Below are 17,881 nucleotides of genomic sequence, written 5' to 3'. Positions count from 1 at the left end.
GGTGGAATGTTTTAAGAAACATTTGGGTTCATATTGAGCTCTTTGGAAAATCTCAGCCTAATTTGTGACATTACAGAGAAACTGAAAGAAACAGATTTCTTTTTTCAAAGGAGAAAATTCACAAGAGGAGATCTAAGCAAAAATAATAATTATAATAATTAACTAAAGGTAATTCAAGTTGCTCTCAATATAATCTCAGTACTGTCTAGGGAAACAGAAATATGACAATAAAAAATTTTTTCTGAATGAGAGAAAAATTGTATTTAGAATGATGTCCTTTCATATACGGGATGTACGGACGACCGCGGACCCTCCTGATGACGAAAATTGCATCATGCAGGGGAACGATGGACGATGTCATCGTCTATCGGCCCAACCCTAGAGTGAATTAAAGTCCTTGAACCGGTGTTTGAATTGGTGTTTTTCACCTCATTTTGGAACACTGAAAGTGGCAACTCTACATGTTACAGAATTTGCTTAGTTACATCTGAAAAGAGGAACAAAGAATTTCAGGTCATTCAAATAGACCCACAATTATAGGCTAAATAAAAGGCCTCAAGCTGGAGGTTCAATCTGGGCTGTTTTTATTTTCAACATTTTGAGTGGTAGATCTTGCCTTCAACAATTCCGAGGTCGGGGATCATAGGTTTAAAAAGGTTGGTGACCACTGCTTTAAAGGGTATACATTTGGTACCAATATGTACCTATAGGATAATTCACACTGATGCAACAAACTCCAATGCCAACAAACTCCAACAGATGCCAACAAACAACAAACTCCGACAGATGCCAACAAACTCCAAAAGAAGCCAACAAACTCCAACAAACCACACATGCCAACAAACAACCAACTCCAACAGTAGGGCTGTGACGATATATATATCGCGATTCACACTGATTATATCTGTCTAGGTTGATTCCGAAATCGATTCTGTGTTTTATGCACAACTCTTCCTTGAACTACGGCTCTTTGATCAGTAGGAAGTACTGCTCGATCTAAAATCACTACGAGATTGAATCGTTTATAATGTGCATTTGAAAAAGCAACACTCGTCAAACATCATAATTATAAATATACTTTATTATCATGAAAATACCAGAAAAGGTTTGAAGAACAGTGATAGAATATAACCATTGGCATTTCCTGGAACTATGTGTGTAAATCGTTCTTCTTCTGTGTCCCATATTCAGAGTTTCTGCATGAGAGCGCCCTCTGGCTTTAGGATGTGGCGGCATTTAACTGTAATTCATTGAGAAACTGAGCATAAAAAAATGACATGATATATCGTCCCAGCCCTATCCAACAGACACCAACAAACTCCAACAGATGCCAACAAACAACAAACCCCAACAAATGCCAACAAACAACAAACTCCAATAAACACCGACAAACTCCAACAGATACCAACAACCTCCAACAGATACCAACAACCTCCAACAGATGCCAACAACCTCCAACAGATGCCAACAAACTCCAACAGATGGCAACAAACTTCAACAGATGCTAACAAACTCCAACACATTCACACACATTAATATATACGAGTACTCCATGACTGCATTACAAATAAGTTGTTATTATTATTTATGAATGAAAATAATTACAGTCCTTGACAAGAGCAATTTGTGTGTATATAAATCCCATAGATATCATGGTTAATACCATAAAAATATTTTTTTAACGAGTAGACCTGTTCGATAAATGCTAAAAAAAACACCAAAAATTCCAATTAAAAGCAGCAGAACCCTGAGAAAGACTTTTTGCACATATACACATACGTAGTAATTAATCCCAAAAGACAAATATAATAAAGCCATTTAGAAACAGGATTATTTCCTTTCAGCTTCTTTGAACTATATGCAGCATAAGAAGAGCTGCAAAATAAGATCCTTCATAAAAGTACGTCTGTCCCTCATGGCACAATGAGAAAGAGGAGGAGACCTAGGAGTATGTGTACGGTTCATTTCAGTGGAGTGCTATGACTCCATATGTGAGACATGCACCTGTGTGCCTACAAGCTAAACCAATGCATCTTCCATTTTCCAACCATTCACAACTTTCTAAGTAACCTTCCTTTAACCCCAGGTTGTTCAAAGCAATCATGACCTTTCAAACTTAACATTTTCTCCAAGACAGTCTACAGAAGATTAAAATGACGGTTTTAATCAGGCACTGACCAAACACAGAGCGTACACGGTGTCGTCAAAGCTAATTTGCCTGCCTGTCAGATTGCCATGATAGGGCTGTTAGATGAAAGGATGTATGTGTGTGTACTCATCAATTGAAAACTTTAATGCAGTTTTGAGAAACTTGAAATATTGCAGCATGCTCAGAGTGAAAGCAAAGTGTCAATATCCTCATTTTATCCTGTCTCTGCAGTGGATCAGAGGCATTTCCAACTCTCTTCCGTCTTACATTTATTTTAACGCCCTACAAAATGAAAAAAATAGGACTCCCTCACTTGCCTTCGCCTGAAGGCTATACGTGGCTCCAGCTGGAGATTTTAATAAAGCATAAGCGAGATGTTTTGTACAAAAAACATCCATTCGGCATACGCCTACAGTCATTTACACCTAAAAAAAGACAATCTACCTGCTGAGTCAAGTTCAAACATAGTTCAGTGGAACAAAAATGTAAATTCTTTACTTTGGGCTTAACTGAATATATTAACGTCCCCTGTCATTGTCTATGGCCTGTAAAAGGATAATCATACATTACTTTGAACCAACCTTCTTACTTCCTTATTTTTACATATTGTGCCTTTAAAGGCCAATCTGCTTTCTTCACAAAGGATGGATTAATACATTTATAATGGGGAATTTGGTGAGGCGTGGCCGAAATCTGCTTTTAAAAGATCGCCTTTCAAATTATAACTCGTGAATTTCATAGCATTCGTAATGAGGCTCTCTTTGACATGCAGTGGCATTAAGTCTTTAATGGCCACTTTAATCTGATAAGGCACTCCCTCACATCATATGCTGTAATCGGTTCAAAAGTATGAAGTCATAAAATGGATGAATGATGAATCACAAAATTGTTCTGTAGAAATTGACGGATTACGCAGCCATTCAGGCTCAATGTAAAATCACAGTTAAAGGGATGGTTCACCCAAAAATAAATCATTTACTTACTCGCGTGTCATTACGTCATTTCTAAACCTATATGACATTTTGTGTTTTAAAGAAGATTGTTGGTAACCAAACAACATTGCCTCCCATTGACTTCCATTGTATGGACACAAAACCACTGAGACATTTCTCAAAATATCTTATTTTGTGTTCTGCAGAATAAAGTGTCATATACATGTTTTTAACGACAGAGTGAATAAATGAAGACAATTTTTTTCTAAAACATCAGGGTCGTGATATTGTATGGTGTCAGCGCTCAGTTTATATTTTACGTTCGCCGGAATCAATTCAGTGCTTTATGAATATAAGTGAAAAAACGTGACTTTTTATAACAGCATCTGGATGTCTGTGATTACTAAAGCTTAACATATGTGCTGATATGCTGTGCACTTTTGCTTGTGGGTGGTATTGCTTAACTATTATATCTTCATCCAGAGGGGTTTTGAAGTTCCAATGTTCGAATACCGTTTTGAACTCTAATGATTTACACTGGAATTTTATTTCCACGTAGAGCTAATTGAGACGCACCAAATCTGAATCTCACTCATGCACTCTGTGGAAAAGTGAATAAGGATGAATAAGGTCATTCAAGTCCAAAGAGCAGCTCTGGCTTTCATTCCTCTCTCCCTTCCTCCTCACCAGCGTCGATTCCATCGCAGAGCAAAAGCCTATGCACACTGCGATTCGGGCGTCCTGCTCATCATCAGCACGTCTCACCAGCATCCACAGGGACGGCCTCCACTGAGCGAGGATGAAATGAAAAGTTCTGCGCCCTGCACAGCAGCTCTGTGCTTTCATAATCGTAAGCAGAGTGGATGCCTGCTCTTTCATTATTAAGCATAGCCAGAAACTGGTACAATAACAAAAACAGAGGAAAGGAGAGTAAACAAAAGAAGTTTGCTGTCACCTTTAGTTAGTAGCTGGTAAAGAATTGAACAGTTGGTAAGCGATACTGTCATTTTTTTACTCTCAGAGGAGTCAACGAAAATCGACACAGATTTAATATTTAGCCACATTTCTCTGAATCTGAAGTCATTTTAGTACAGCAATAAAGACATTTTTTAAAGGATTTTCACCAAAGAGTGAAAATCCAGGGTGAAGTTGTACTACATATTTTCAGCCTGATGATATTCACTAATTCACTAATGCCGCGTTCATGTCTTGTCTGAATTACTGTAATTACGAGATGTCTGCCCGGGCGTGTGTCCTTGGAACTCATTCGTTTCTATGGCAATGCTCACAAAGACGAAATGTGCGGCTTTGTTGTTCATGACAGCAAAATATTCAATCGCTGCAATTAGTTCATAATTTCATCTCAATATGTTCTTAGAAACAAAGAAAGTGCACTGCATACAGTAACCACTGTTATATACTGTAAGATATAACATTTCATATCAAACAGAAATAAAACAAATATTTCAACCAAAAACTGACTTGAGCCCTTCATGTTTGAAGAAAACCTGAAACCATAAGGAACCTTGAACATTTAAAGAATGTTCCCGTTTCACAAAATGGTCTTTTAGTAAAAAAAGGAGAAAATAAATGGATAGAAATGGAACCTTAATCCCTTAGAGTTGGTAGCTGAAGAAAAATGCTGTCTAGGCTTTCAGCCATCGTGAAAAGCATCACAGACTCCACGGGGCTCCTTCCTTCCCGCTGAAATCCAGGTGTGCAACTATCTGCCGAATCTTATGCCAATACATCTGTTCTACCTGCTATAACACGTACATTTCTCCTTGGGATAAACAGTGCTATCGTTCTTCGCAAGTATCACAACCCCTTTAGTTAAAGAAACAGTGGGAAGTACTGTGTGCTGTTGTTACTTATACTACATTTTGTAAATGCTTTTGAGTAATTCAATCATCCTTTGGAGTTTAACAGCTTTTTTATCGTCTGATTTTTGGTTCCCCCCATTGGCTCGGCCGAGCAAGTAGATTACCTCCAGTTAACTATTTTGGTCTCCTTTCGACATACGGCTCTTCTTTCAAGTGTAAATAATCTCTTTTGTTTGAACATGCCCGGTGCGCATCCATTGATAAGATTTACATCTTTTTGGTTAACTGTGCTTCGTGACATCAAAGCGGGAACAGAGAGCGCGAGATTGTAGGAAGGTTATGGTAACTATTCTGATCATTTCCTGAAGTCGAGCCATATAATGGGATTTTGCATGACTGTTAAAACCAGCAACCTCGCGATCCTAAAACTAAGCTATGAATCTTGGGTAGAAAACTATATTTCATCAACACCAGTCATCATCTATAATCAACAGGTAAAAATACTCTCATCCACAGTCGTCATCGAAAATGGCACATCTAGGCTTTAAAATTTAAAGCCGAGTACATCAGTTACGCGATTGGAGAGATGAAAAGATGCTTTTAAACCCATCACATTAGATACAGAAGAAAAGGCCCTTTTGGGCGCTCTAATGGATTGTGACAATCAATATATCATTAGCCCTCATTTGTTTTTCCTTTTCCATTTGGATGTTATTTCTGCCGTACATTTACAAGTTAAATGAAGCAAACCCATTCCAAACGCAACTGGCATGGATACGATTTACTGTTTCGCATTCGTGAAACAATCAAGATAGTTTTCACAAACCATTATTACTGACTCGTATTCAATATTATTAGCATGACCAAATAACTGTGAAAACTTGCACGAGTGCAGTTCTTAAATAAAACGTGTAAATGTGTTCAGCAGTGCATAGCTTTTTGTTAAGGGAACCATTGACTCCTGGTTTTCGTTTTTTTACAAAGGGTGAAGTTATGAAATGTGGACTAAATGGAATATCCTTTAGATCAGCCATTATATGAAGGACCTGAGGAGTCAAGGGTACTTTTCCCTGCTCTTATGAATATTTGCAGCATGCACAATGAAGAATTTACCTCTATGTCCTGAGTCGTTCATTTGTTTTGATCTGATTTGTTTTTAGGCTGCCTTTCACATGTCATACCTCACATTCCCTGGAGCCGGATATGGTGCAGGTGCAGGTACCAGTCCCATTGCCCAGCACCTCCATGGCTTCCGGTGAGGCGGCCGGGTTGTAGCTCATGTAATATTCCTGGAGCTGGGAGCTCAGGTTCTGTTCTGGCTCCTGACTCTTTTTCCTCCGTTTTCGACCCACAACTGAATTCTGCTGAAGCAGCCTGGTTGCACCGGGGTATCGTTTCCAGGACACGTAAATAACTGACAAGATGAACAATACGGAGAAAAACAGCGCTACGCCTCCCATCACCACTTTGTGGAATGAAACGTTGTCCGGATCAGGAGCTGCGGTCACTAATAAACTGTTGGAGGATGAGGGTGTCCAGTGATGGGAGTCCCTGGGGTGTGTGTGTGTACGGCTATGAAAGGTGGGCCGTTGAGGAGGTTGTGGTTGGGGAGGAGGAATGGGCGCCTCGGAAGCGGGTGAAGGCAGGGGTGGAGGGGATGTTGTAGGAGCCATTGTGGGTTCAACAGTGAGCTCAAAACTTGGCTCGAAGGTTTGGAGATACAACGGTGACTGAGCGGTGATTTCATAATCATCACAGTCAATAAAGTTTTTTGTGGCCTCCATAACCTTCTCCCCTTGAAGGTGCTTGGGACTGCTGCAGATTATACTAGTGTCTTTAGTGCCTCTAAAATTCTTGAGCCATACGACAAGAGGACAAATGCCCAGCCCACAGTCCCACATATTACCAGCGAGACTAATAGTTGTCAGGGAAATCCAAGCGGCCACAACTTGATGGGACACATTTGCCAGTTTGTTAGACTCCAAGTTGAGAACCTGAAGATTGGGAAGGCATTGAAACACTACAGGATCGAGTGTCTGTATCTCGTTGCCAGAAATATCAAGCTTCTGCAAGGTGTACCAGCTCCACGGAAGACCTTGATTGACAGCTCGAATGCGGTTCCATTGCAGATACAGGGAGCGAAGGTTAACCAGACGAGGAAAGAGAAAGAAGTTGATTCTTGAAAACTGATTGTGCTCCAGGTGGAGTTCCATTAGTCGCGATAACCCCAGGAATGCCGTGCGAGTGACAACACGAAGCCGATTGTAGCCCAAATCCAGAAACTCCAAACTCCTGCACTCCAGAAACGCCCGGACAGGGATGGTAGTGAGCCCGTTGGAACGCAAGTGCAGATTCTGCAGTTTTCGAAGACCAAAAAACTGGCCTGGCTGCAGCTCCTGCAACTTGTTATAAGAGAGATCGAGACTGCGGAGGTTTGGTGCTCCGTGAAAAGTGACGTTGTGCAGCTGTGATATCCGGTTAGAGCTCAAGATCAACTCTTTCAACCGACGCACCCCCTGAAAAGCACGGCTATCCACAAATTCAATTTGGTTGTGGTCCAGGTAGAGCCAGAGCAGCTGGTTGAGATGGGCAAACTGGTAGGGGAGCATTGTGTGCAGGTTATTGTAGCGCAGGGACAGACCTTGGCAAGCAACAGAAATGTTTTCAGGGATGTCCTGGAAGCCGGATGACTCACAATGGACGATCTTTCCCTCGCAGTTGCAGCTATAGGGGCACATCCTTTCACCAGAACCAAACAGCAGAAGCGAAGAGGCTTGGAGAAAGATGAGGCCCGCTAATCTCTTGTCACACACAACAGGACCTGCAGGGGATAACAGAACACTATCAGCTTATCACATTTAACAATAGGTCAAATTTGGAAATATTCATGCTCATCTGAGAAAATATAGCTAGCATTCACACTACAACAATACATAATCTTCTAAAGATACACGATCACTTTACATGACAAACATTTGGGCAAACACTTAGGTTATTTAGGCTTTAGATGTCATTTAGCTTTGACTGAAACAGACAATTTACAATTCAGCGTATTAAGTTATTAACAATTAGTCATCAGTCAAGTTTTTATAATCGTGACAGGCAGTCACTATAAACCTCAATAACACAAACCATATTGGATGTCCAAATTTGTTGTTTTTCAGGAAATGGAAAAAACCTGTACTTTTAAAATGATTGAACACCATTTGTCTTTTTAACTTTTTAATACTTTTATCAGTTAGATATTTGCAAAACCTAGTGACATACATAAATAGTGACTAATAATAATGATTTATGGCAATAAATAAAAATCATGAAATATGGAGAAACAGGATTTCAGAAGGACTGCAATTCAGCAATATTTACTTTTTACATTCCAACATATCTTTAAGCAAAGGATGCTAAATTCAAGAATACTTTCACATTAGAGCTTTTGTTGTGTGACAAGCAGAGTTGGGAAATACTTAAGTGAGTAATTTTACTCTACTCAAGAACATTTTTCAAGTATATGTACCTTTTGTTAAAAACATAATTTACTACATTATAAAGCATATATTATACTTTGTCCTCCACTACATTTATATACATGTTTTACGTGTTTCTTACCTGTAAGACTCAAGTACATTAAAAATCTATGTTCTTTTTTGACTTTTTTGATTTTGAGTATGACTATGACATTTTTTATCTACTTAAATATTAAATGTACAAAAACTAACATGTATTATCAAATGTAGTGGAGTAGAAGGTATTAAATATGTAATGAAGTAAAAATTTTCCAAAGTAAAATAGAGAGTAAAAGTAAAATCAACATGAAATTTGAAATCGTACATGAGTAAAAATACTTACAGTAGTTCCCAGAGATATATGATCTTTTATAGAATAGTATACATTTTAATAAAAAAGTTGATAATGTTGATAAAATGGTCACATTATGCAAACACAAACTAAAAGATATAGTAAAACAATACAAAGTAAATTTAAATTGTGGTGTTCTGTCTCCACAAACTGAGGATTAATAGATCTAATAGATATGGACTCACTTTTATGTCTGTAGTCCTACAAAGTACTCTTTGCTCATAACGTTTTATTACTGTACAATAATGCAATTACAAAGTTCTCAAGTTTAAATGAAAACTGTGAACAGAGCAGTTCCTAGCATTTCTGTTGAATTAGACGTAAACACTAATTTAGACAAGGAGATTTTTTAGTAATTATCACCTACGAGGTAATCAACTTTAAGCTGTGACTAATGTCCGGCAATATATTTAGTACTATATTTTTATACTGTGTCCATGGGAATTAATTAGACAATTTAGGGCTGAATCATTACATCAAACGTAATTACTCCGAACCAATTTGTTCCATACAGTGTCGTCCGTGCCAAAAAAGATGACACGAGCAATTGAGCAATTGAGCAAGTGAGCAATTTCATTACAATCTTTTGCCTCAGAAACATTTTAAACAGGACTTTCCATTGCCAGGGAAAAGAATACAGCGAGGTACGTAACAAAGAAGAAATTGATTGGAGTCTTAATGTACAGCCCTACGGCTGAAGTCTCGTATCGCGTGTTCTATGCGCTCACAGCCGGCTCCAGCAGAAAGAACAGGACAGCGGCCATCCGAGCGTACACGGCAAATTACAGAGTCATCAGTTTCACATAAACTGTAATCGCATCGGTGCTATTAAGAAAATGTTAAAGAAAGAAAAAAAACAGATCACCACAATCAATACATCTTTCAAAGTGCTTTCCAAAACTCAACACAGACTTAGGGAAAGGGATAGTTCACACAAAAACGAAAATTCTGTCATCATTGAATCACCCTCTTGACATTTCAAATCTGTATGGATTTTTATTCTGCAGAACACAAAGATATTTTGAAAAATGTTGGTAACAGAAAACCGCTATAGTCGACTTGCATTGTTTTGTTTCCGTACAATAGAAGTCAATGGGGACCAACCGTTTTTGGTTACCAACATTCTTCAAAATATTTTCATTTGTGTTCTGCAGAAGAAAGTCATACAGTTTTAAAATGACAAAAGGGGGAGTAAATGAAGAAAGAATTTTCATTTTTGAGTGAACTATCCCTTTAATCTCATAATCTCACATTGCAGAGTGTGCAGTGGTCCTCTACAGATTTCCAAGTAAACACGTGGCAATGAAAACCGACAAGCTTGCAATTGCCTGTATCCTGGGACTATTTCTGAAGAAAAAAAGCATGGAAACATGTCAGTGTCTTTCCAATTAATGTGTTAGGTTGGTATGGTTCACTGCTAGTCCATTACAGATATTACTTTCTGCTTGTTAATGCACACACATCTGTCTGTGAAATGTCTATATGTCCCTCAAGGTGCCCCACTAATCCACGAGAGCTGACGCGATACAAGAAAAATGAAATGTGTACTGAATTAGCGCTGGTTAGAAGCAGAAACCCATTTTAAACAAGGCTGTGCAAGTGTGCTGTGCTGTCCTGCAGTCCGAAGCTCCTAGAAAAATACGGTTTAATACAAAGGAAACATGTTTTCATCATCCTACAGCAGTGGTCCTATTTCAGGCTGTAGATGGCTAAAAAACACCCGGAATCTTATTAGTAGACCTCATTAGATGACCTTTAAATGATCCTGTCATGAGCCACAGATCCATAATTTTGCTGATTACTGTATTCTTATGTCATTGAAATTAACTGCTACTTTTAGCTAATGAGTTTAAATGAGCTGACTGTTCACTTAGAACAGTCTGAACACACACACACACACATTATGAGTTATGTAAACAGCCACACTTTCTTATTAAATTTTGTAATGCATTACCCAAAGTAAGGGGTGGCACTAGGGGTGGGCTAAGAGATATGTAAAGCCTCAAATGTTATAGCGCAAGATTGCTATCTTAAATGTAGAGGCATGTCAAGCGCGGTTAAATAGAGATCAACAGAAATTACAAAGCGGCACGGCTTGCGTTTTCCACATTTTTAGACATGAAATCAGAGCTCAACGCTAAGGATTCTTTCTACTGGCCCGGTCGGGCAAGTGATTACATTTTTCACTGGCACCACCACATATAAAATAAATAAATAATATTGTCTAGTTATTTGTTTGTTTGTTGTTCTAAATATGTGGTCTTAATAAATAATTATGGAGTTATTCTGCGGACTATATTAAAAAGGAATTGCAAACTGCATTTGCAAATGCGTTTTCTATTTGTCGTGTCAAAATTGTGACATAATTCAAACGCAAATGCAAACCGTATTCATTTGCATTTACGCGAACGTACAATGTCTGCCAAATTTCAAAAGGAAAAGCAAAGTCTATTTGCAAATGAATTACCAGTGTCTTAAGAGATACGACCCTGCCAAATTTAAATCGCAATAGCAATTCCCCATATGCTATTTCACTTCCTCTGGTGTCGCGTATTAAGCCTGCCAAAACTCAAATGAAATCGCAAATCCCTTTGCATTTGCGTTTCCTCTGACTTGTACAGAAACCTGTCAATCAATGGCGGGGGTGGGCTTATTCAACGGGGTGTGTTTGTATCGGGAAGTGACGTCATTCACTGTCGCAGTGGTGGCAGTCAGTCCAACACTAAGGTGACACCGGTTGTGGCTAAAAGGGTTTCAGCTACAGCTAAAAGCCAAAATAACAATAATGGAACAAATGAGGATCAGATGAAAGTTTCATATAGAGAAAATCTTTACAATGAATCACAATTGCGGTATTTAACAAGTATAATTTAAAGAAGTTCAACGGGCTTGATAAACAGATGAACACAAACAGTGGTCTGGTGATTCAATGAGCTACCAATAAAAGTCATATTGAAGCCGTGTGGATTCATCATAATTACATTATTTCTCAGGTGGTGCATCACTGATGGGCTCATTTACTGCACATGTTGTTGAAAAGGCTGTTCGGAAATTAAATTTTAAATACAGCAACAACTCCATCCAGTAATTTGTAGATGACAGCTACTTCTGTGTCCAGCAAACTCACTAAAACACTGGAGCACAAGTTTGTCTTTGTCTCACTATGTTATGATACACAAATAAAGAGATGTAGAATTCACGTACTTTTGTAATTTATTATTAACTTGTTATATGCATAATGAACAACAATGATAATGCAGGATGCTGTTTATTATACAAACCCGATTCCAAAAAAGTTGGGACACTGTACAAATTGTGAATAAAAACAGAATGCAATGATGTGGAAGTTTCAAATTTCAATATTTTATTCAGAATACAACATAGATGACATATCAAATGTTTAAACTGAGAGAATGTATCATTTTAAGGGAAAAATAAGTTGATTTTAAATTTCATGGCATCAACACATCTCAAAAAAGTTGGGACAAGGCCATGTTTACCACTGTGTGGCATCCCCTCTTCTTTTTATAACAGTCTGCAAACGTCTGGGGACTGAGGAGACAAGTTGCTCAAGTTTAGGAATAGGAATGTTGTCCCATTCTTGTCTAATACAGGCTTCTAGTTGCTCGACTGTCTTAGGTCTTCTTTGTCGCATCTTCCTCTTTATGATGCGCCAAATGTTTTCTATGGGTGAAAGATCTGGACTGCAGGCTGGCCATTTCAGTACCCGGATCCTTCTTCTACGCAGCCATGATGTTGTAATTGATGCAGTATGTGGTCTGGCATTGTCATGTTGGAAAATGCAAGGTCTTCCCTGAAAGAGACGACGTCTGGATGGGAGCATATGTTGTTCTAGAACTTGGATATACCTTTCAGCATTGATGGTGCCTTTCCAGATGTGTAAGCTGCCCATGCCACACGCACTCATGCAACCCCATACCATCAGAGATGCAGGCTTCTGAACTGAGCGCTGATAACAACTTGGGTTGTCCTTGTCCTCTTTAGTCCGGATGACATGGCGTCCCAGTTTTCCAAAAAGAACTTCAAATTTTGATTCGTCTGACCACAGAACAGTTTTCCACTTTGCCACAGTCCATTTTAAATGAGCCTTGGCCCAGAGAAAACGCCTGCGCTTCTGGATCATGTTTAGATATGGCTTCTTTTTTGACCTATAGAGTTTTAGCCGGCAACGGCGAATGGCACGGTGGATTGTGTTCACCGACAATGTTTTCTGGAAGTATTCCTGAGCCCATGTTGTGATTTCCATTACAGTAGCATTCCTGTATGTGATGCAGTGCCGTCTAAGGGCCCGAAGATCACGGGCATCCAGTATGGTTTTCCGGCCTTGACCCTTACGCACAGAGATTGTTCCAGATTCTCTGAATCTTTGGATGATATTATGCACTGTAGATGATGATAACTTCAAACTCTTTGCAATTTTTCTCTGAGAAACTCCTTTCTGATATTGCTCCACTATTTTTCGCCGCAGCATTGGGGGAATTGGTGATCCTCTGCCCATCTTGACTTCTGAGAGACACTGCCACTCTGAGAGGCTCTTTTTATACCCAATCATGTTGCCAATTGACCTAATAAGTTGCAAATTGGTCCTCCAGCTGTTCCTTATATGTACATTTAACTTTTCCGGCCTCTTATTGCTACCTGTCCCAACTTTTTTGGAATGTGTAGCTCTCATGAAATCCAAAATGAGCCAATATTTGGCATGACATTTCAAAATGTCTCACTTTCAACATTTGATATGTTATCTATATTCTATTGTGAATAAAATATAAGTTTATGAGATTCGTAAATTATTGCATTCCTTTTTTATTCACAATTTGTACAGTGTCCCAACTTTTTTGGAATCGGGTTTGTACAAAGTGAACATGTTTTGTTATGGTTTACAACACGTATTAATCATGATGCAAAATACGGTCACAGTGTTGTCAAGAAATGTCATGTCCTCGGAGTACTGTGAAAACGAATATCATAAACAAACATGTTTAGAGGAATGTTGCAGAAGGTGATGATTATCCATCCTGCACCGAAGTTTCACATGCTAAGTGATGCCGCTCTGAGCCCAGAGTTCCAGCGCAGTTATTTCCAAACAAAAAAAACTGAAAACTGCACTGTTTTCAACGCCGATTGTGAGTGCAGTTGTAACTTCACTCCTAATGTGTTTAGCTGTATCACATGTATGTATCTACTTAAGTTCCAGTCGACGGTGAATGATGTCACTTCCCGATACAAACACACCCCGTTGAATAAGCCCACCCCCGCCATTGATTGACAGGTTTCTGTACAAGTCAGAGGAAACGCAAATGCAAAGGAATTTGCGATTTCATTTGAGTTTTGGCAGGCTTAATACGCGACACCAGAGGAAGTGAAATAGCATATGGGGAATTGCTATTGCGATTTAAATTTGGCAGGGTCGTAACTCGTAAGACACAGGTAATTCATTTGCAAATAGACTTTGCTTTTCCTTTTGAAATTTGGCAGACATTGTACGTTCGCGTAAATGCAAATGAAAACGGTTTGCAATTGCGTTTGAATTATGTCACAATTTTGACACGAACAAATAGAAAACGCATTTGCAAATGCAGTTTGCAATTCCTTTTTAATATAGTCCGCAGTATCATTCCATAAATAATGTTATTATACCATAAAAACAATAGCCTAACTCACAGAAATTTCTAATATTGGTGAGGACAACCCGTAAGCGATAAAATAAGAAAAAGTAATCAAAGAATTCTGTAGCAAATATACAAATACAAATAATCAATGTTTTGGATGAAATGTAGATTAGATCTTACTATATTTTATTATAAATTATAATTTAATCAGTCAGGAGCTGTTCTAACTAAATCATGACACTCGATCACGAGTGTTTTTGTCGTCGTTCATTGTTGTTTGATAAACATTGAAAAGATCTTAATTATCCAACTGCCCCTTTAAGAGATGCACAGATTTAATATACTGTAACACATGCGTTTTGTTTCCAAATGGTTCACGTTCATTTAAGACAATGTATTACCTTTACAAGGATACTTGCTTATATGGGAATTTTGGCATCATTTTATGTGCATATGTCTGTAAAAGAGTAAGACGACGTGAAAGAGAACTCAGTCCAGTATTTTGCATGTTGTCCGAGTTATGGCTTCCCGGCTGCGCGCATATTTAACACACCGTGAAAACAGAATCGAGTTCTCTGTTGCGTCTTTTTATAATTTGCGCGTTTTTTATGCCTTGCCTATTTAAATATTCTCAAACTTTCGTTATGATAGAGCAATGGCCCAACACGAGGATCTCTCATGCTGGCCCCAGGCCATTGGGCAGTCCTTATTGTTGAAGGTCTGGGGCCTCATGTATCAACGCTGCATAAGCACAAAAACGTTGCGTACGCCAGCTTTCACGCTCACGGTCGGATGTACTAACAGTGAAATTAATGTGAGAATGTGCGTTCCTCCATGACAACTTCATGTCAGGCATGAGTTTTTTTTGTGCGTACGCACATTTACAGCTTTGTCCGTACGCAATGTTTTAGTATGGAATCAACGCAAGTCTTTGTACATGAGGACCCTGAGCTTTACATTTGATGAAAATATCTCTATTTGCCATATTTTGTCAAACATAACTTCATTAAAGCAACACTTTGTAGTTTTTCGACATTAAAATAATGTCTCTAAAATTATTTCAGTGGAAGAACAACTCTTAACTGGATGAACTCTACTCCTACTGCAACCTGAGCAGCCTCATAGCGGCTACAACCACACTCTGTAAGTTCTGTGTTTGGGTCGGTACACACAGCCCCGCCCATCCCCTGCCTGAGGAAGAATGCGAGATGGTTTCCAAATGGCGTTTCTGCATTTGCCGGTTGCTTAGGAAATAAATTCACGTGTATTGCACTGCCCACGGGAAAGCTTATACAGCAACATTATTTACAACACCGGTAACAGACAATTGCGCTTATCAACCACACAGGGGTTTTTGTGTTTTATATTTTAAATAAACCTCTAAAATGCAATCTCGAGGCCATAGCCTACCAAAAAAAGGTAACAAAACACATTTTCACATACTTCAAACTTTCAAAAAAAGTTTTAAAGTGTGTAAAACCTGTAATGTTAAGAGACATGCATATATCTAGTCAGATTTTACAGTAATACTAAAAAGCGTAAAAAATTACAATACTTTACTTTTAACTTTACTACAACTTTTAAGGTTATCATTTATTAATTGTAATTTAATGACTTCCCTCAACACTGGTTATGGGTTAATGAATTATTTCAATTCATGATTGTAGTTCATTTTTTATTAATTACAATCGTTGTATTTATTTACATCTATATAACTCACTCACCATCAGGATTTTTTTACAGGTGAAAAAGCACGGTCCTAGAAAAATGGACATTTTAACCCATCATGAAAGGATAAGAGCAGCACAGAGGTTTTGGGAAGGTTCACAAATAAACCTCGATCTGATTTCGCAGCATTTTGGTATCACAGAATTCCATATTCCAGGTGCAACACTTGGCATTCAAACCAACAAACTGCCGGTTGAAGACTGCTGATAGCAATAACTCTCTAATGCGTAATCCGTATCTACAGAGGCACTGCCAATCAGCAGCAATGATGTCGAAATATTTTGACACATGTTAGATCGCTCGTCCTAGGCCAAATCCCTGCACCGCATGTCATCTTATGACTCATAAACCAAGAAAACAAATACGAGTGCACTTTACCAAGGTATCGCCACAGCATCTGACTGCAAACTTCATTCAAAGTAGAATATATCAAAGATCTATTGCAGAGCGGTAGATGTGACTAATACCGCAAATAAAAATTGATCCGGACACTACTTTCTTACTTTGCTGACTAAAATACATTAATGGCCAAAGTGCCATAGCTCATCCAAGGTTAGTTCATTTAAAAGCCACTCATTTAAAAAAACTGTATGACTATGGCGGGCCCCTTTCAAACAGGTTCTAGGACGTTGGCACTTACAGCAGAGTCAGCTGCTGTGTTGGTTGGCACGGTGACAAGTTGATATTTCATTTAAATGCTACTCTGTTACAGTGTGCTGAAGCTTAAGCTATTACCCAAAGTACCAAGATAATGGCATAACCTGAGAAAAAATGTGAACATGTGTAAGAGCAATGCTCAAGATGAAATCAAATGGTTTTAACCCACGAATACACCCCTTTACTGTATATCAATTTCACTTAGAGGTTACGGCTAAGGAAAAATCTATAACCGGCATCCCACCGTGCGCACAAATCAGCTGTCAGGTCAACACAAATTTGAATGCAGTCAGCTTGACAGTTTGGATAAATGTTTAATGACTGCACTCAAAATGTCCCATCTCTCTAGTCTAAACTACTGAAGGTGGAAAATTGTCAAGAGTAAATTAGGGCTGGTCGATACAGTATATCAAATGTATGATTTATAATATATGCGATGATTTGGTTGTCGAGTTAGTCACAACTATGTAAATATAGGAAAGATTTCGAAGTCTCGTAAAGACTACGTCAATAGTTCAGATTCATGATCCTCCCTGTTTAGCGACCCATGGAAATTAGAGTGATATGTTTTAACAGCTTAAACTTTTGCAATATTCTTTTTTGACGCATTTTTGTATGCAAACCCTGGAAGCGAGTTAGCATTTTAGCACAGCCGGTTCCATCGCCCCAAAGTCTATGCTTTTTTAAAACGGGTTTCTGGTAAATCGCCTGAAATAAGATCTGTGGTTAACAAAACCTCTAAATATTTTCATGTTTTAATCTATGACATAAAACATGATCCGCTCATGAATTTTTAAAGCTTTATTACGCCTTAAAAACAGAAGTTGCCAACAAGTTGCTAAAAGAGACTGCATCCTCTGGCGGGGAAGGTAGAAGTCATCACGCATATAAATCTCACACATAAAGTTACATAGGCACAAATCTATAAAAAGGAGAATGGAGATTCTTTCACGGAGTAATTACTTACCAGGGAACCAGTGTGGTGCTAACTCCTGGGTTGGCCTACAAAAATACGTAATTGCTGTGGTATACAATAAGTTGGTAGCTGATTCAAGGTAGTTTCAAAGTCACTTTGAGGCAAGTCATCCTACTCAAAGTCCATATTTG

General features: G+C 38.5%; 1 protein-coding gene across 3 annotated transcripts in view; it reads right to left on the bottom strand.

Annotated features, from left to right (window-relative positions):
• lrrtm4l1 (leucine rich repeat transmembrane neuronal 4 like 1) overlaps positions 1-17,881 on the bottom strand; it is a 33,987-nt gene that overhangs the window by 10,223 nt on the left and 5,883 nt on the right. The window contains exons 2-3 of one of the 3 annotated variants that reach the window (XM_057320258.1): positions 6,086-7,725; positions 3,777-3,979 (exon numbers count right to left, since the gene is read on the bottom strand). In XM_057320258.1, coding sequence (XP_057176241.1) covers positions 3,833-3,979; positions 6,086-7,725 — 1,787 coding nt within the window. In that variant the 3' untranslated portion in view covers positions 3,777-3,832. Of the gene's footprint in view, positions 1-3,776; positions 3,980-6,017; positions 7,726-17,881 lie in introns of those variants that run through there. The other 2 variants (XR_008961682.1, XM_057320259.1) reach the window with 2 other exon arrangements.

Source organism: Triplophysa rosa, linkage group LG22 (genome assembly GCF_024868665.1).
Source record: "Triplophysa rosa linkage group LG22, Trosa_1v2, whole genome shotgun sequence".
Lineage (NCBI taxonomy): Eukaryota > Metazoa > Chordata > Actinopteri > Cypriniformes > Nemacheilidae > Triplophysa > Triplophysa rosa.
Note: the sequence above shows the minus strand (reverse complement) of the source record. Positions and strands in the feature narration are given on the sequence as shown.